The 20,000-nt window shown below is 38.2% G+C and overlaps 1 protein-coding gene across 1 annotated transcript in view; it reads left to right on the top strand.

The window, feature by feature from the left end:
- Positions 1-20,000, top strand: part of Dpy19l2 (dpy-19 like 2) — a 103,311-nt gene that overhangs the window by 45,232 nt on the left and 38,079 nt on the right. Inside the window, exons 13-14 of the mRNA XM_006991681.4 lie at positions 15,495-15,575; positions 19,266-19,367. Of these exons, the coding sequence (XP_006991743.1) occupies positions 15,495-15,575; positions 19,266-19,367 (183 nt within the window). The remainder of the gene's footprint in view (positions 1-15,494; positions 15,576-19,265; positions 19,368-20,000) is intronic.

Genomic DNA, 20,000 nt, shown 5'->3' with positions numbered 1-20,000 from the left:
CCAATAGTTTTTGGCTCTTTGCCAAAATACCTTGTGGATTCAACTCAACTCTTTTGTAATAGACATGCTACAGCTTCATAATATGGATATAATACCTTAACAGGTGAAGCAGGAAGATGTAACCATAAAAGAGGACAATCTTGCCATAATACTGCTATAGGAGTAAGTCTATTAGGCAGGATATTATAATGCCAAGGTTGATCATATAATGTATCTGCTGATATTGAATAGCATTCTCTACCTGTGCAAAAACCTGTCTTCCTCCTTTAGCTAACTGTCGAGGTGAATTAGTATCACTATCTTCTTTTAAAATATCATATAAAGGTTCTAAATCACCAGTAGGTAATTTTAAATAAGATCATAACCATTGAATGTCTCCTAATAACTTTTGAAAATCATTCAATGTTTTTAACTCATCTTTTCTTATTTCTAGTTTCTGAGGCTTTAATACCTTAGGAGATTATATATCCTAAATACTGAAAAGGTGGCTCTTTTTGAACCTTTTCAGGGGCTATAATTAATCCTGCTTGCGCCAAATCTTGTTGTATTTGGCCATAGGTAGCAAATAAAATTCCCTCATCATTATAAGCAAGTAAAACATCATCCATATAATACATAATATAAAGTTGTGGAAACTGAGCCCTAACTTGTTGTATAGCTTGAGCTACAAACTTTTGACATAATGTTGAGCTATTAGCCATTCCCTGAGGCAAAACCTTCTAATGAAATCTTTTCATTGGTTTCTTAAGATTCACAGAGGGAATACTAAAAGTGAATCTTTGACAACCCTGAGGAGCCAAAGGAATAGTATAAAAACAATCTTTTAAATCCAAAATAATTTTATATGTATTACTAGTTATTGCTATAGGGGAGGACCATCCATGTTACAAAGCACCCATCAATTGCATAGTTTCATTCACTTTTCTAAAATCTTGTAATAATCTCCATTTGCCTGATTTCTTTCTCTTTCTTTCTTTCTTTCTTTCTTTCTTTCTTTCTTTCTTTCTTTCTTTCTTTCTTTCTTTCTTTCTTTCTTTCTTTCTTTCTTTCCTTCCTTCCTTCCTTCCTTCCTTCCTTCCTTCCTTCCTTCCTTCCTTCCTTCCTTCCTTTCTTTCTTTCTTTCTTTCTTTCTTTCTTTCTTTCTTTCTTTCTTTCTTTCTTTCTTTCTTTCTTTCTTTTCAAAAATAGGAGAATTCCAAGGAGAATTAGAGGCTCTATATGGCCATTGTCTAGCTGTTCCTGTACTAACTGCTGGGCTGCTATTATCTTTTCTTCTGTTAGGGGCCATTGATCCACCCATACAGGCTCATCAGATTTCCAAATCACAGGGTCTGCATGGGGTACAGACTGTTCAATGACCCCTTCTAAAAATACCCTAATCCAGTTTTATTAGGCCTTTGCTGTGGAGGCAAAGGAGATCCACGTCCATCATTCCTTTTTCCTAAGCCTTGATCTGGCAATAACCCTTGTTGAAACATTTGATTAGTGACTACTTCATTAGGAGTGTACAAATAAACTCCCATCCAACTCATAACATCTCTTCCCCATAAATTTACAGGCAATCGAGGAACAATGTAAGGTCAGAAGATTCCTTCATGCCCTTCTTCATCTTTCCATATTAATTCATCTCTACTCTGTTCAGGACTCTGAGACTGACCAATTCCTTGTGATTGTGTCATAGTTTGTTGTTTAGGCCAGGCAGATGGCCATTGATTAGCAGTAATTACAGACACATCTGCACCTGTGTCCAGAAGACCAGAGAACCTTTTTCCATTTATAAATAAAATTAGTTCTTGACATTGTGGGCCTATAGCTTGTAACCAATAAGCATCAGAAGAATCAAATTCCGATTTTCCTCTTTTGTTATGTATAGCTTGATTTTTTTGTTTGCAATTGTGGAAGTAAAATCAATTGAGCAAGTCTCTGCCCTGTCTTTACAACGGAAATTCCATTAGGTGAATGGGTTATAACCTTAATCTCTCCTTCATAATCAGTATCTATGACACCTGGAGCAACAAAGATTCCCTGCTTAGTTATACTACTTCTCCCAAGCAAAAGACCGATTGTGCCTTCTAGTGGAGGCCCATAAATGCCTGTAGGCAGGGCCTGAACTCTGATTTCAGGAATCAATACTGTGTAGGAGGAGGAACTGAGGTCCAATCCTCCACTGCCTGGGGTTGCTCTGTAGGGGTCTTGAATGGATTTCTTTGCTGAGGAATGAATGCTTGGAGTGCCCCATAACATTGTTTCAGGGCCTGAGGCTGGCCCCTTTTCTCCCGACAGAGGGTTTCCATGCATGTCTTTTATTGACTTACAATCATTTACCCAATGTTTCCCTTTTTTACATCTAGGGCATAATCCAGGTTCCTTTGGCTTTCCCTTATTGGGGCATTGCCTAATTTGATCTGACCACACCTGAAAAAACTTTCAGGTGTTCCAACAATCCTCCTTTTATCTGAAACCTGTCATCTTTGCTGAAAAAGCATATCTTTAATTGTCTTTCCCTGCATTGCAGCAGCCACAGCCAGCCCTTGAGTATAAGAAGGGCCAATATCAGAGTATAACCGAATATAATCAGAAATATCTCCTTTCTTTCTGAATGGTCCAATGGCAACTTGACAAGCTGTATTAGCATTCTCATAAGCCAACTGTTTTACAAGCAAAAGTCCAGCTTCATTATCTCTCAATAGCCTTCCTGTTGCTGTCATTAGTCTGGAAACAAAATCTTGAAACAATTCATCAGGTCCCTGTCTTATTTTTGATAAATCCTCTGTTTGCTTTCCAGTTTCTTTGCTGCAGAACTGACTTGAGCATACACTGCCATGTTAAAATTTAAATGATTATCCACATCTCTATAATCACCTTTACCTGCTAACATCTCAAAAGTAATAGGTTCTGTTGAGCTCTGTTAACATTAGCAGTACTTGCACACTGCTCATGGAATTCTATTTTCCATAATAATTAATCTCCTCCAGATAAACAAGCTTTAGCTAATTGTTTCCAGTCTTCAGGAGGCAAGGCTTTAATTGCCATAGTTTCTAAGATGGCTTGAGTGAAAGGCGCTGTTGGGCCATATTGAGAACAAGCAGACTTTTAACTCCTTAAGCTGTTTAAAAGGAATAGGTGTATGTACTCTGACTATATTTCCTTAAACATCCTACTGTTCCATAACTGGAAACATCTTAAATCCATTAATATCATCTCCTTTATTAGCCGCTTCCCTGAAGCTAGCTTGTAATGGACTAATAAAATTTGCCAAGAGCCTGGAGGCTTCTGAACCATTGCAATCACAGGAGGTTTCTTTACCTTAATAGTTGAATCTTCAGGAGGGTCTAAACCCGCTATCGCTGTAGGGAGAGTGCTTCTTTTCAAGGTGGAAACTTGAAGCATTTCCAACTTTTTACTCAAAGGCGCTTCCAATTTTATCAGTTCTTCCTCCTTCTTAAATTCTTTACTCTGCTGCTGTTCAACACTCGTAGTCATAAGCAGAGAGCCTTTCAGCCTTCAGAGAGCTTTTCAGCCTTTACTTTTAATTCTGTTTCATCATTAGAATCTGACTGATTATCCTCATCAGATGACTTCTTAGAGGCATCTGTATTAAATGATTCCTCTGGGGGAGCAGAAGACTTATTTTTTTTCTCAATTTAGGTAACATCTTCTGCCTTTCAGGACAAAGATCTAGACTGTCCCAAATGAGTGTCTAAAATATCTATTGGAAGTTTTTCTGGACCATGCTTACCATAATACTGCTGTATTTTAAATCCAATACATCTCCAAATATCTGGGTCCAAGGTATCTTGTTGAGGGAACCAAGGACAAATCTTTCTTTCAAATTCTAAAAATTTACACAATTGCTTACATTTTACTCTAGTGCTTCTAGCCTTTAAAGTATCTTTAAGTAAATATACAAACCTCTATTTTCTATTTGCTTGACCCATATTTATTCTTTACTCTTATTCACAATTTTTTTTATTCCAGGTTTAATTTTTTATTTACACTTATGACTTTTACTCTCACCAGAACTTCTACTTTTCTCAAGTGCACTCCTTTTTCTTCTGTGGTGTCCATCTCAGACTCCTCCATACCCAGCCCCATGTTGGGTGCCACTTGTCAGGCCTGCCTAGAGTCAGCTGGGTAGCTGGGTGGAGGCATGCGGATTGAAGAGACAATGAAGAAGACAAAAAAGAGTCAAGAGGTCTGTTGGTCAATGCCAGACAGCTATGCCAGACAACCCCTGGTTTATTTCATGGCCAGCTTATATACAGTTTTGAAAGACAGAGGTAGAACAATGCACAGCACAGGCATTCAACCACCATCTATCCTGCCTTGCACCAAGGAACAGGCAGTTTCATATTCTATCTCAATGTACCTCTGGAAGGCATCAGCAGCTTGTGTCTAGCTAGATAGTATGTTCCCTCTTATGGGCTAATCAGAACTTTCTCACAGCCTTGGAGCAAACAAGCTTGAACTCTGTTGACTCATAATAGACTTCTGATTGAAACTGGGAAACTGAGTCAGTTATGGGCTCCCACAATATAAAATAGTCTTGATTTCAGAAAAGTGTCATTTTGATAAAATTAATGAATATCAGTTATTTTACTTGTAAACAGTAAGTAGAATCTTGTCAGTGGCATTTAGAAGATTCTACTAAATTACACGTAAAAATGTATTTGTTTAGCATTTTCCACTGGCAGAGACTGAGCAGGAATCCTCTCAATAACTCAGAGACTGAGGTGAGGAGAGAAACCCAAAAAGTTAAGCCAGGGACATGCTCCACCCTGAAGATCTGGCATTGACTATCCCTTCCTAGCCTCAATGGGCAGCCATATCACCAAGACAGGTGATATGAAGACAGCTGTGTTAGTCATATTTCCATAAAGACAGGAAGAAAAGGTGTATTTGTCACTTGTATCAGAGGCAGCAGTCTGTTGTCACCCGGCCCTGTCGTTTCTGGGCAACAGTGATGTAGAGCACTACAGCAGTGGTTAAAGAGTTACTCAGCTTATGGCAGCCAGGAAGTAAGAGAGAGGGAGGGAAGCAGCTGGGGACCTTTTATAACAAAATCCCACTCTCAAACTGTGAGTCTAGGAATCGATAAAGGCATTAATATTTGTGAGGTCAGAGCCCTTATGATCCAACCGCCACCCAGAGGCTTCATTTCTGAACTCTGCTACACTGAGAACTCTCTGCCTTCAGCCCATGAGCTTCGGGGAACATTTAAGAGCCTACCCAAAATACCTGTAAGGAATGAGCTCCCTACTCCCCATGCCTGGCATCTGCCACCCTCCACTTAACGGCAAGAAGACTGGTGAGGGGCATTCTCTTTGGTGGACAACGTGAGTGGGGACTGAGATGAAGCTACGAGAGGAAGCAAGTGAACTAAACTGACAAGCATAGCTCTGCAAAGATTCTGAGAACTAAATTGTTATTGTAACAAGAGTTTATAAAAAGGTCCGGTTATATCGGTTGAATTGGAACATTATTATAGGTTAAGATGGGGTATTAAAATAGGTTCCACAATCTCTGTTACATTATTCAGAATGCATCAGATGCAATAGCTATTACCAATAGCAAGAATAAGAAAAAGAATAACTTGAGTTAGAAAAGGTGATCAGCATATGTCAGCATTGAGATGAATAGGGTGGTGGTGTTTTTGGAAGTCTGCATTTCTTTTTACTCATTATTTTAATTATGCAGATTTATAGGATACAATGTGATCATTTGAGTCATGTATATAGTGTATAGTGATTAGAGTAGTTAACTTTTTCCAGCTCCTTAACTGCTAATAAAATGTATTACTTTGCAATAATTTTACATATTTGTGGTATAAAACATGGTATTTCAGTTCCTGTATATCATTGCTCTGACCATTGGGATGACTCCCACCTCTCCATCACTACCTTGTGTTTAGAGCCTTTGTATACCTGTCTTCTAGCTTTCATAAAATACACATGAGGTTATCATGAACTATATTTGTGCCTTGGTGTTATGGATCACTGGAATTTACTCTGACTAGATTTACTCTGGGTTTACAGCCAAAAAAAATGGGGTCACTATATTAGAGGGACACCTGATAGTCTATGTTTATGGTGCACTATTCTTAACAACTAAGACATAGAATCAATGTAGGTGCTTATTGGTGGATGAATAGAAAAAGAAAATGAGATATGGCTGTGCACAATGTAATTTATCATCTATAAGTAAGAATGATATTATGATATATAGAAAATGCACAAAGCTGGAGGGCATTACACATAATGAAAGAAGTCAGGCACAGAAAAAATACTGCTTGCTCTTTTCCATGTGTGGATGTTTTACTGACATTGACTGAAATGTATTATAGTGATTACTGCAGGCTGTGAAGAATGGAGGGAGGGAAGAGGGAGATTGAACAATGGGCACTAGGATTATTTGATGAAGATTTTAAAACAGCCATCATAAAAATGCTTCAGTGAACATATTTAAATATGTTAGAAACAGATCATAACATCTCAGGAAATAGAAGCTTTTAGAAAAAAGAACTTAGTAATTATATAGTTGAATAACACAGTAAATATAAGTTTAAAATGTGGTGAATAAGCTTATGGTAAGAGTGAATGATAGTGAGTAAACCGCATCTCTGAAGATGGAACAAGAGAAACCACTTGATCTAAATTAAGATTGAAAATGTGACAGTGCCTCAGAAATCTGTGGGCAATAAGAAAAGTTCTGTTATATTATCATCGAAATTCTAGAAGGGGCCAAAAATAGACAGGCTAACAAATACTTAAAAAGCAATGACTGAAACCTCAGTCTTTCAAAAGGTGAATTCTGATTAAGAGAAATCCAGTGAAACTCAGGTCAAGATACATTATAACAAAATTTTAGAAAATGAAAACGATATTAGATAGAGAGAAATGGCATATTGCCTAGAAGGACAAGACTGAGAAGAGTTATAGCGGACTTCTATCTCCAGCTGTGGAGTCAGGAGGTGGCAGGATTTGTGTCCAGGTCTGAAGGAAATGCCAGTCAAGAATTCTACATCCAGGGATAGTGTCTGTTTCAGTTGCTTTCTGTTGCTGTGATAAAAACCACCACAGAGGCAACTTGCAGAAGGAAGAGTTTGTTTGTACTTAGTTCTAAAGGGGTGAGTCCACTGTGGTGGGAGGCCAGGCAGCAAGCAGCATGAATGGCAGCAGGACCAGGGAGCCGAGGGCTCCTGTTTCAACCACAAGCACCAAACAGAGACTGTGAACTTGAAGTGATATGAGCTTTGAATTCTCAAATCCCACCCCTAATGATGAACTCCTCCAATAAGTCTGTACCTCCTAAAGCTCACCAAACCACGCCACCACCCAGGAACCAAGTATTCTAATACATAGGTTAATGGGGATATCTATCACTCAAACTGCTACAGTGTCCACTAAGAATGAAAGAGATGGGTCTGGAGAGATAGCTCATCAGTGAAGAGCACTGGATGCTCTTTCAGAGGTCCTTAGTTCAATTCCCAGCAACCACATGGTGGCTCACGAACATCTGTAGTGAGATCTGGTGCCCTCTTCTGGCCTACAGGCAAACATGCAGTCAGAACACTGTATACATAATAATAAATCTTTAAAAAAAGAATGAAAGGGGAATGAAGGTATTCTAGGATATTCTAAGTTATCAAGGATAACTAGCTAATAGGATTTGTTAATAGAGAAACAATGGAGGATTAACTCTAGTTCATAAAGCAAAAGAAAAGGAAGATTTAATGGGTTAGGGATGTAACTCAAAGGTGGCCTCTTTGCATGGCATGCTTCAAGGTTCAATACCCAGAACCCACAAGAGAGAAAAGAAGCAAAAGGAGAAATAAGATCATAACTATTTTTAATGTGTGTATGGGTGTGCACATACACACACGAGAGCATCTATAATAGTAGGTTTCCACGTGACTTTTCTAAATGTCTTTAACGCTATTTAGCCTTCCCCACACTCTCCTCCACTTTCCCCTCCCATCTTCCACCCCAATTTAACCCCTCCTTGTTCTATTATTCCCCTTTAATGCTTTCTACCACCTCGTTCTCTCTCTCCTCTCTCGAAAACACTGCCCCCCCCATCCATGGTACCTTGCTACTTTCCAGACCTCTGTGGGCATTCCAGTTGAAATACACACATCAAAGATAACATCCTCAATAAGAAAAAACAGGTAACATTTGTCCTTTTGGGTCTGACTTTCCTCAGTCAGAATGATTATTTCCAGGTCTATCCATTTACCTGTTAATTTCATTATTTCACTTTTCTTAACAACTGAGTAATAGACCATTGTATAAATATACCACATATTTATTATGCATTCATAGACATCTAGGCTGTTTCCATTTCCTACCTATTGTGAATACAGGAGCAATGAACATAGATGAGCAGGATCTCAGTGGTAGGATATAGAGTCCTCTAGATATATGCCAAAGAGTGGTGTAGGTGGGTCTGTGATAGATTTATTTTCAGCTTTTGGAGAAACTCCATAGTGATTTTCATAGTGCCTGCACCAGTCTGAACTCCCACCAGCAGTGAATAAATGTCCCCTTTCCTGACATCCATGCTAGCATTTATTTTCATTTATTTTTTTAATATTAGCTATTCTGAATGAGGTAAGGTGAAATTTCAAAGTAGTTTTTAATTTGCATTTCCACGATGGCTAAGGATGTTGAACAGTTTTTAAAGTGTTTCTCAGACATTTGTGTTTTATCTTTTGAGAACACAATTTAGCTCCATTCCTGATTTTAATTGCTGATATTAACTGCTTATATTCTTGGTCTTCCTTTCCTGTGCGAATGAGTTCAAGCATATTCCGTACTTTCTCCTTTCTCAGGTTCAGGACATTAGATCTTAAGTTCAGGTTCATGATCCATTTGGCTTTGAGTTTAATGCAGGATGAAATATAAGGATCAAGTTCGATTCTTCTATATAAGCTATCCAGTTTGACCAGTACAATTTGCTGAGGTTATTGTCTCTCTCTCTCCAGTGTCAACAATTACTAAATGGGATCTTATGAATAAAAACCCTTATGTCCAGCAAAGGACACCATCATTCAAGTGATGCAGCCACCTACAAATGGAGAAAAAAAAATCTTTACAAACTGTATATCTGTTGGCGGGGGGGGGGGAGGTTTAATATGTAGAATACACAAAGAACTAAAAAGAAATTAAATGGCAAGAAAACAAGCATTTCAGTTTTTAAAAGGGGCAATAGAAATCCTAACTAAGGTACATGCATAGACAGAGGGTCTCTTTTATTTATGGACAATGTGTTTCTCAAGAATTCAATTGGAATGCCCACAGAGGTCTGGAAAGTAGCAAGTTCTGATTATGTACTCATCTTCCTGTTCGACTTCTGGTCCTTCCTACCAGTCTGCTCTCACTTGCATTCTTCATGGTTATTTAGTTGCCTTTGCTTTAATATCTTTGCCAAGTTTTTATTTGGACCTTTTCCCTAGACAGCCCATCATTTCCTTCATCTTCAATTGTAACCTCCTTCCCTTCACTGTCTGTGTTTAATGGAAGTTTTATTTTGTCCTATTTCTTCCATTTCTTGTCTTGGATTTTAAGTTTTCTATGAATTGATTTTTAAAAACGTATGCATTAAAAAATATCTTTCTACTGTACAAAAGCCCTTAATTGAGCTTATTTTTAAATAATTTTTTTTTATTTATTTTACATCCTGGCTGCAGTTTCCCCTCCCTTCTCTCCTCCCAGTCCCTCCCCCCATACTCCCTCTGTTCCCACCTCCCAATCCACTCCTCCTTTTCTGTTTATGAAAAGTCAGGTCTTCCATGGGTATCAACAAAACGTCACATATCAAGATGCACTAAGACTAAGCACCTCCCCATGTATTAAGGCTGGGCAAGATGACCCAGTATGAGGAATAGGGTCCCAAATGCCAGTAGAAGAGTTGGAGACAACTTCTGTCTCCAATGTTAGGAGTCCTACAAGAGGACCAAGGTACACAACTGTCCCATATATGCAGAGTGCCCAGGTCAGTCCCATGCAGGCTCCCTGGTTGTTGCTTCACACTCTGTGAGCCCCTATGAGCCCAAGTTAGTTGATTGCTTGAGATTTCTTGTGGTGTCCTTGACCCCTCTGGCTCCTACAATCCCTTCCCCACCTCTTCTGCAGGATTCCCCAAACTCTGCCTATTGTTTGGCTGTGGGTCTGTATCTGTTTCCATCAGTTGCTGGATGAAGCCTCTCCAATGACAATTGGGCTAGGCACCAATCTGGTTACAAGAGATGGCCGTTTCAGGCTACATACATGCCATTGCTGGGAATCTTAGCAATGGGGGTCTTTCTTGTAGATTTCTGGAAGATTCTTGTGTGCTAGGTTTTTCCAGCTCCCAAATGCCGCTCCCCTTTCCAGAAGTCTCTTTCAGTACTGCCCCCTGTAATTGCCCTCCCCCTTGATTGCTCTGTTCCCATCCCAATCCTCCCTCAGTCTTATAATGAAAACTCTTCTATTTCCCCTCCCCAGGGAGATCCAAGTATTTCCCACCCCAGAACCCTCCTTTCTATCTAGCCTCTCTGGGGCTATGGATTGTAGCATGGTTATCCTTTATTTTGCAGATAACCTACACTTATGAGTGAGTAAATACCATGTTTGTCTTTCTGGATCTGGGTTACCTCACTCAGGATGATTTTTTTCTAGTTCCATCCATTTACCTGCAAATTTCCTGGTGTCCTTGTTTATAACAGCTGAGTAGTAAAACATTGTGTAAATGTACCACATTTTCTTTATCCATTCCTTGGTTGAGGGGCATCTAGGTTATTTTCAGGTTCTGGCAATTATAAATAAAGCTTCTATGAACATAGTTGAGCAAGTGTCCTTGTGGTATAATTAAGCATCCTTTGGGTATATGCCCAAGAGTGGTATAGCTGGATCTTGTGGTACGTAGATTCCTAGTTCTTTGAAAAACCACCACACTGACTTCCAAAGTGGCTATACACGTTTGTATATACAAAGAAGTGTTCCCCTTGCTCCCCTTCCTTTCCACCATAAGCTGTCACTTGTGTTTTTGATCTTAGCCATTCTGACAGGTGTAAGATGGAATCTCAGAGTCATTTTGATTTGCATTTTCCTGATGGCAAAGGATGTTGAACATCTACTTAAGTGTTTCTTGGCCATTTGAGATTCCTCTATCAAGAATTCTGCATTTAGATCTGTACTCCATTTTTTAAAATGGATTATTTGGTTTGTTGGTTTATAATTTCTTGAGTTCTTTATGTATTTTGGAAATCATCCCTCTGTTGGATGTGGGGTTGGTGAAGATTTTTTACCATTCTGTAGGCTACTGCTTTTTCCTATTGATGGCCTTTGCCTTTCAGAAGCTTTTCAATTTCATGAAGTCCCATTTATTAATTATCAATCTTAGTGCCTGTGCTATTGAGGTTCTGTTCAGGAAGTTGTCTCCTGTGCCAATGCACTTGAGATTATTTCCCACTTTCTCTTCTCTCAGGTTCAGTGTATCTGGATTTATGCTGAGGGCTTTGATCCACTTGGACTTGATTTTTGTGTAGGGTGATAGATATGGATTAATTTGCATTCTTCTACGTACCAACATGAAGTTAGACCAGCACCATTTGTTGAAGATGCTTTCTCCTTTCCATTGTATAATTTTGGCTTCTTCTTCTTTTCTTTCTTTTTTTTTTAAAATCAGGTATCCATAGGTGTGTGGATTTACAGGTGGGTCTTTCCAAATGATTCATTCCATTTACCCACCTCTCTGTTTTATGCCAGCACTCTGTAGTTTTATTACTATAGCTCTGTAGTAGAGCTTGAAATCAGGGATGGTGATACCTCTGGAAATTCTTTTATTGTATAGTATTGTTTTGGTTATTCTGGATTTTTTCCATATGAAGTTAAGTATTTTTCTTTCAAGATCTATAAAGAATTGTGTTGGAATTTTAATGGTGATTGCATTGAATCTGTTGCTTTTGGTAAGATGGCCATTTTTACTATTTAATCCTACCAATCCATGAGCATGGGAGATCCTTCCTTCTTTTGATACCTTCTTCAATTGCTGTCTTCAAAGACTTGAAGTTCTTGTCACACAGGTCTTTCACTTTCCTAGTTAGAGTTAAAACAAGGTATTTTATAATATTTGAGGCTATTGTAAAGGGTGTTGATTCTCTGATTTCTTTCTCAGTCAATTTATCATTTGTATGTAGAAGGGCTACTTTTTTTTTTTAGTTAATCTCGTATTCTGCCACTTGACTAAAGGTGTTTATCAGCTTTAGGAGTACTCTGTCAGAGTATTGGAGGTCACTTATGCATACTAACATATCATCTGTGAATAATGATACTTTGATTTCTTCCTTTCCAATTTGTATCCCCTTAATTTCCTTTAGTTGTCTTATTACTCTAGCTAGAACTTCAAGTACTATAATGAATAGATATGGAGAGAATGAACATACTTGTATTGTTGCTGATTTTAGTGGAATCACATTGAGTTTCTCTCCATTTAATTTGATGTTGGTAATTGGCACTATATTGCTTTTATTATGTTTAGCTATGTCCCGTGTATCCCTGATCTCTCTAAGACTTTTATCATGAAGGGGTATTGGACTTTGTCAAAAGCTTTTTCAGCAGCTAATAAGATGATCATGTGATTTTTTTCTTTTAGTTTGTTTATATGGTGGATTACATTGACAGGTGATTACATTTTCATATGTTGAGCCAACCCTGAATCTCTGGGATGAAGCCTACTTGATCATGGTGGATGATCTTTTTGATGTGTTCTTGATTCAGTTTGCTAGTATTTTATTGCTAATTTTTTGCATCAATGTTTGTGAGTGAAATTGATCTGTAATACTCTTTCTTTATTGAGTCTTTGTGTGGTTTGGGTATCAGGGTGACTGTGGCCTCATAGAAGAAATTTGACAATGTTCCTTCTGTTTCTATTTTATGGAATAATTTGAAGAGTATTAGTATTAGGTCTTCTTTGAAAGTCTAGTAGAATTCTGCATTAAAACCATCTGCCCCTGGGCTTTTTGGGGTTGAGAGATTTTTAATGACTGCTTCTATTTCTTTACGAGTTATTAGTCTACTTAAATTGTTTATCTGATCTTGATTTAATTTTGATAAGTGGTATCTATCAAGAAATTTGTCATTTCATTCTTGACCAATGATTGTTAATTCCTGTTATTTTGTTGTTGGTGATGGTAGTATGTTTGTGTGTGTGTGTGTGTGTGTGTATGTTTGTGTCTGTGTCTGTTTTGTGTGTTTCCTTTCTTCAGGTATTGCTTGCTGGTGTGAGTATCTATTGCCTGTGTTTTTGTGTATGTAGTTAACTTTCTGGGGTTGAGTTTTTTTTCTTGTACCTTCTGTAGGCCCGAGTTTTTTGGATAGATATTGTTTTAATTTGACTTTGTCATGAAATATCTTGTTTTCTCCAACTATGGATATTGACAGTTTTGCTGGGTATGCCTGGGCTGGCATTCATGGTCTTTTAGAGTATGCAAACCATCAGTCCAGGCCCTTCTGGATTTTGGAGTCTCCACTGAGAAGTCAGGTGTGATTCTAACTGGTTTGCCTTTGTATTTCACTTGGCCTTTTTTCTTTGCCTCTTTTAATATTATTTCTTTGATCTGTATGTTTAGTGTTTTGATTACTATGTGGCGAGGGGATTTTCTTTTCTGATCCAATCTATTTGGTGTTTTGTAAGCTTCTTGTGCCTTTATAGACATGTTCTTCTTTAGGTTAGGAAAAATTTCTCAATGATTTTGTTAAATATATCCCATGTTTTTTTTTTAGCTGGGCTTCTTCTCCTTCTATTCCTATTCTTATGTTTGCTCTTTTCATAGTGTCCCAGATTTCCTGGATGTTTCGTGTTAGGAATTTTTTAGATTTAAAATTTTCTCTGACTGGAATCTATTTCTAGTACTGTAAAAGCTAGTTCCCAGTGAGAAGGCTTCCAGGTTGGTTCCAGCTTGATTCTATTCAAATAAAAAAGAGTCAAGAAAACAAGTGACCCAACGAAGGAATGTAGACTATGGTTCTGAAGAAAGGGTTCTCACAAAAGGAATGAAAGTCTAAAAATATTCCCCAAAGTGTTTATCACACATTATTTTTAAAATTAGGGAAATATAAATTCAGATTACTCTCAGATTTCAGCTTACTCCAGTCAGAATGGCTAAGATCTAGAAAAGTATAACAACAATTGCTGGTGAGGCGGTGAGGAAGGGAGCCCTGGTTCACTGTGGGATTGCAAACCAGTCCAGTCACTAGGGAATCCTCCACATGCTAGAAATGTGTCTTCCATATGACCCAGCTCTACCACTCGTTGGCACATGTCCAAAGGACTTGACATCCTACTCCACAGACACTTGCTCAACCATGTTCACTGCTGCCCTGCTCACGATAGCTAGGAAATGGAACAAGCCTATACATCTTTCAGCTGATGCATGGGTAATAAAAATGTGATGTGTTTACACTCCAGAATACTATTTCTCTGTAAAGAAGAAGGAAATGAAGCTTTCAGGTAAATGGATGGAACCAGAATGTGTACTGAGTGAGGTACCCAGATCTAGAAAGACAAACACCGCTTTGTTCTTTCTTATTTGTGGATCCTAGCTCTGAAAGTTTAGATACAAGAAAATTTTCTTTTCTTAAAGAAAGACTCATATTCATGCAAGAGCAGTGAAAAATAGTTGATAAAACATTTTTATTAGTTTTTTGAGAATTTTATATAATGTATTTCAATCACACCAACTACACTTCTCCCACTAACTCCTCCCAGATCTACCTTTATCTCCTTATCCCTCAATTTCAGGTCCTTTTTTTTTCTTTTTAATAACTTATGGAGCCCAATATGTACTACTCACACACATCAGGGCATGTGACCCTCTACTGCAGTGTTGTTGAAGGGCCAGGGGACACACTCTCAAAGAAGATTGACTCACTCTTCCACAGAAACCATCAGCTATCTGTCTACAGGGATTGGCCTTGGGAACTCATTCCCCAATCATACTAAAATGTAGGCTGGCTTGATTTGTTCAGGTCCTGTGCAGTCAGCCATAGCTTGAGTTCTTGAATGAAGTAGTCCTGTCCCTGTCACATCCAGTAGACTCACTTGAGCTACCGTCCTCTCCAACCTTGGGGTCTTACCATAGTTCTTATCCTGCTCCTCTAACACTTCTCTGAGCCTTGGCTTGTAGCTGAGAGTAATGTTTAGGAATAAAACTCTCTCTGTCTTCAAAGAGATTAAAAGAAAGTTTTTTGTTCTTTACAATTATATTCAGATTTAGGGTATGTAGTGTCCTGGTGTTTTTAGGTCCTTTATCACAGTGTGACAGTGTCATCAAATTTCATTCCTTGACAATACACAAAATGGTAAGTTGGCTTTCCTTTTCTTTCTGTTCACTCCACATAGCACATGAGTGCATCTCACATGATTTAGTTTTGTGCTGCTACTTGTGGGTATCATTGAATATTCTAACTCAGTCCTATGTTATTTTTAAAAGCGAAATTCTCTTTATTTTCTAGCTAATCCAAGGCTGTGCTTGGTGGAGTGGAACAATTATTTTGAAATTTCTGACATCTAAAATCTGTGGCGTTTCAGACCATGTAAGTGCTTTCTACTTGAAACATTAAACTTTCTAAAGATGCACAACCGGATAAGAATTTGAAGCCATCTGTTTGTGTGTCTTCCTTTGTCCAGAGGCCAAGCACGTTTTCTGCAGAGTGATAATAAGTGCCCAGGGAAAATGTGTTAGTGGCTGCTGTCTCAATCCTCTAGAGACAAAACTACAAATTCCCTTGGTATTAACTTATAATATTGCAGCTAAAGATGAATATTTGCTTAATGATAATTTTTCCTTTTTGCAGATGATAATGTATGACCAGTACCTACTTATCTTTGAAATACAGAACTTTAAATTTTTTCAGAATAGTTTTACTAATTTAATATTAGAGGCTAAAATTATGTGTTGTATTTAAAACTATTTTTATTGTGTCTTTGTCTTTTTATCCTCTGAAAAATGTATGTGGATTCTTTATCTCTGATTTGATATTTATTTGTTTACATCAAATAATTTCATGAAAGTCCCTTTTCAAGGCCTAACTCCCAAATATGCATAGATACATATTTGATTTTTAGTACTTTTTTTAATTAAGAGATTTTCTATTCATTTTGCATACCAACCACAGATTCCCCTGCCCTCCCTCCTCTTGCCCCCTGAGCCTTCCCCCCTCAGTCTACCCCTCCATTTCCACCTCCTCCAAGGCAAGGTCTCCCATGGGGAGTCAGCAGAGCCTGATACATTCAGTTGAGGCAGGTCAAAGCCCCTCCTCCCTGTACCAAGGATGCACAAAGTGATAGCTGAGGAGCGTCCATGGGATTGGACTAGTCTCTCTGGATAAGTGAGACAATTGTTTAGCTTGAACTGTTTAGGGTGCCTCCAGGCAGTGGGATTGGGATCTGTCCCTAGTGCATGAGCTGGCTTTTTGGAGTCTAGCACTTTCTTTTAAGAAATAAGCATATATGAACATAACAGAAGAAACTGTAGAATGAAATTTTCTTTATCTGATACTGTTCAGTAGGGGCCCATCCAGCACAGAATCACATTACCTTTGGCAACTGATTGTAGCACTGCTTCTGTAAAAGGCCAGGTGGTGGGAATGGCCAATGAAATGGTTTACACTCACATAAAAGAATTTCTACACGTAAATCCTATTTTGTACTTACTGATATGGTAAATATGGATTCCTAGGTACATCTGTTGTTTCTATTTTCTGGGATGTTTGACACCAGTTTTCTTTATTACCTTTAGTTTTCTGTTAGTAAGGCATATTTTTAATTTAATTTATTTAGACTTTCCACATTACTTATCCATTTGGTAGGTTGGTAATTCTATTTCTTACCTTTTTTCATATTCTCACTCAATCTCTGTAAATCTATAAAGAAACATACCCATTGCTATAGGATGAAGTGAAAAGATAGTTGAATAATTTTATGATAAATTATTAGATTACAAATTCACAATTAATGGTCTAATAGTAGTCCCAAAAGACTTTTCCTACATGATATCCACGAGATGTAAAATTTTAGTATTTTAAACAAATTATTATTAGTTGCCAGGATTAAATTAAAAAATGGTGAGAAAAATCCTCACTATAGGCCAATAAAAGGACTCTTTAAGCAAGCATAAATGCTGATAATCATCAGAGTTGTTAAAATTGCTTCTGTGCCTCTCAGGGAATTTGAGTTAAGGTTTCATATGTCAAATATCTCACAGTGGAAAGTAATTGTTTCATTGGTGGTAGAAAGCAAGGCTTCTAGACTGGGTTTGATTGATGGTGCTAAGTAACTAAGTCAAAATAGAATGTGTAGTTGTGTTTCAAATGAGAAGGGTTCTCTTGCTTAAGGGATGAATGGATGTCTGAAATCATTAAGTACCAAACACAGCCAGTACGTATGGCTTTGTGAAAACTGTAATACCTGGAAATGTTTATGATTTGTGGTGTATAGTGAAAAGTGAACTAAAAGTGTTCCCCCCCACACACACACAAATTACATGATTATAAATGTCATGAACTAGTTTATTTCAGGCAAGCACTGGCTTCAGCCTTACCATCACTGGTAATTTTTTTCCTGACTTCTTTCCACTTCTTACCATCTCTGTATTTTTGTATTAGTTCCTTGAGAATTTCAAGTTTCACCTCCCCTCCTCAACTCTTCTCAGATCCACTCCCCATCCCCACCCACACAATTTTGTGTCCTTTTATTTTTACATCCCTCAAAACTAGTTTATGTGTCCAATTAGTCTTGAATGTGTGCTTGGTCAAATTTCTAAGGGCTACAGTCTTAAAGAAAACTATGATAGCTTGGTGTGGTGTGCACACCTTTAATCCCAGCTCTCAGGAAGCAGAGGCAGATGGATCTCTGTGAGTTCAAGGCCAGCCTGGTCTATAAAATTCCAGTGCTACATAGAGAAACCCTGTCTTGAAACACACCCCCACAAAAGGAAGAGAGAGAGGAGGAGGGAGGGAAGGAGGGAGGAAGTAAAGAAGAAAGGAAGAAGGGAAGGAAGGAAGGAAGGAAGGAAGGAAGGAAGGAAGGAAGGAAGGAAGGAAGGAAGGAAGGAAGGAAGATAAAGAAAGAAAACAATCTCTTCATCTCCCAGCAGCTAACAGTTTCGAGTCACTCCTTGGCTAGGGATGGGATTGTGTGACCAACTCCCTTGTCCATGCTGGGATTTTGTCTTACTTGGGCTTGCACAAGGTTTGTATATGGCATCACAACTGCTGTAAGTCCATATGTGCAGTTGCCCTGCTGCATCTAAAGCTTCCTTCCAGTCATCAACCTCTTCTGGCTATTACACTTTGCACTACCTTTCACAATGATCCGCAAACCTTTGGAGGGCTGAGCATTCTGCAGTCTCTTATTTTCTGTCCCTTGGATAGTTGTGGGTCTCTGTGTTAATCACTATTTACTGCAAATAGAAGTATCTCAGTTGAGGGTTGAGAGATGTATTGATCTATGGGTATAACCATATGCCATGAGGAGTCAGCTTAATACTATGCCCATTTGGCAATGTAATAGCACCAGGATCACCCCTAGGGTCTAGACATAGTTTCTTGGACCAATAATGGTGCCAGGTATGGGTTGCATCTTGTGGAATAGGACTTAAATCCAATTAGAAAGTGATTGTTTATGCTAATGATGTTCATGCCACTGTTCCCTGTTGCCATTATAAACCATTGACCAAAACAACTTGGGGAGGAAAGAGTTAATCTAGTTTCCATGTCACAATTTATAACTGAGGAAAATCAGAGCAGAAGCTCAGTAAGGAACCTGGAGGCAGGAACTGAAGCAGAGACCAAGGAGGAGAATGTCTTACTAGTTTGCTGTCCATGGCTTGCTCATCTTGTTTTCTTCTCCAACCCAGTGTCCTGGGGTTGGCGCTACCCACGGTAGGCTGGGCCCTTCTACACCTATTATTGATTTAGAAAGATGCCATAGACATGCCCACAGGGCAATCTGATAGGAGCAGTTCCTCAATTGTGGTTCTTTCTTTCCATCTAGTTTATTGTCAGGTTGACAAAAACTAACTAGCACACTGATATTCCTATTAATTTTCTGTAGTCTTGATAACTCATCACTAATACCCTCAGTCCTCTGCATTTGATTTTTGATTCTGAGGCACACTTCTGCATCTTGGATCCATCTGCTCTGTTACACTTGGGCAATATCATTTATCCATTACTAGCTATATTGTTGTGTGATTTTCATTCATTTTGCTTTATTTTTTCCAGATTCGCCTGAGTGACCTCATAGCAGCCAGAATCTTAAGGTACACAGATTTCGATACCTTAATATACACCTGTGCTCCTGAATTTGACTTCATGGAACAAGCGGTATGAATGTTTCTCTACTTTTCATTCTCTGCACATGTAATGATTTTGTTCTCTGTTCATTTTCATTTGGTTTGAAATACAAAACAAACGTTGTAGTTGGAAACACCCAACTTATTCTATTTTCCTTTAGTGTCTGCTAGCCATATGGCATTTATCACCAATTTTACCTCTAAAATCAATGCCTAAAAGAACTATAGATGATGGTTAGATGCCAGTTAAATCAGTTAATTGAGGTAAAATATTTGATCAAAGTGATCACTGCTATTACAAAAATGTTTTGAGTAATCAAGGCCACCGAGAGACCAGTTAGGGAAACAAAATTCAAATCCTTTTTTTTTTTTTTTTTTAGAAAGTCACTCTCATTTCATTATTACCCTAAATACTACAAAAAACTTGTAACAGGTTATTGCCTAGATCGGCAAACTACTAGTGAACAAATACAACTTACATTACAGAATGGCATGCCATTCACTAGTTGAAAAGGCTCAAGCTCATTATCATTAAAGCATTGTGTTGCTGTAAGATCATAGACTAAGAGCACAGTAACTATATAACACAATTCTTCCATTTACAGTGACAGAAAACTAGGTACATTGGCTCTGATGGGTCTTTGAGCCCCAATACAGTGTCCTT

The sequence above is a fragment of the Peromyscus maniculatus genome, chromosome 7, assembly GCF_049852395.1.
Source record: "Peromyscus maniculatus bairdii isolate BWxNUB_F1_BW_parent chromosome 7, HU_Pman_BW_mat_3.1, whole genome shotgun sequence".
Lineage (NCBI taxonomy): Eukaryota > Metazoa > Chordata > Mammalia > Rodentia > Cricetidae > Peromyscus > Peromyscus maniculatus.
Note: the sequence above shows the minus strand (reverse complement) of the source record. Positions and strands in the feature narration are given on the sequence as shown.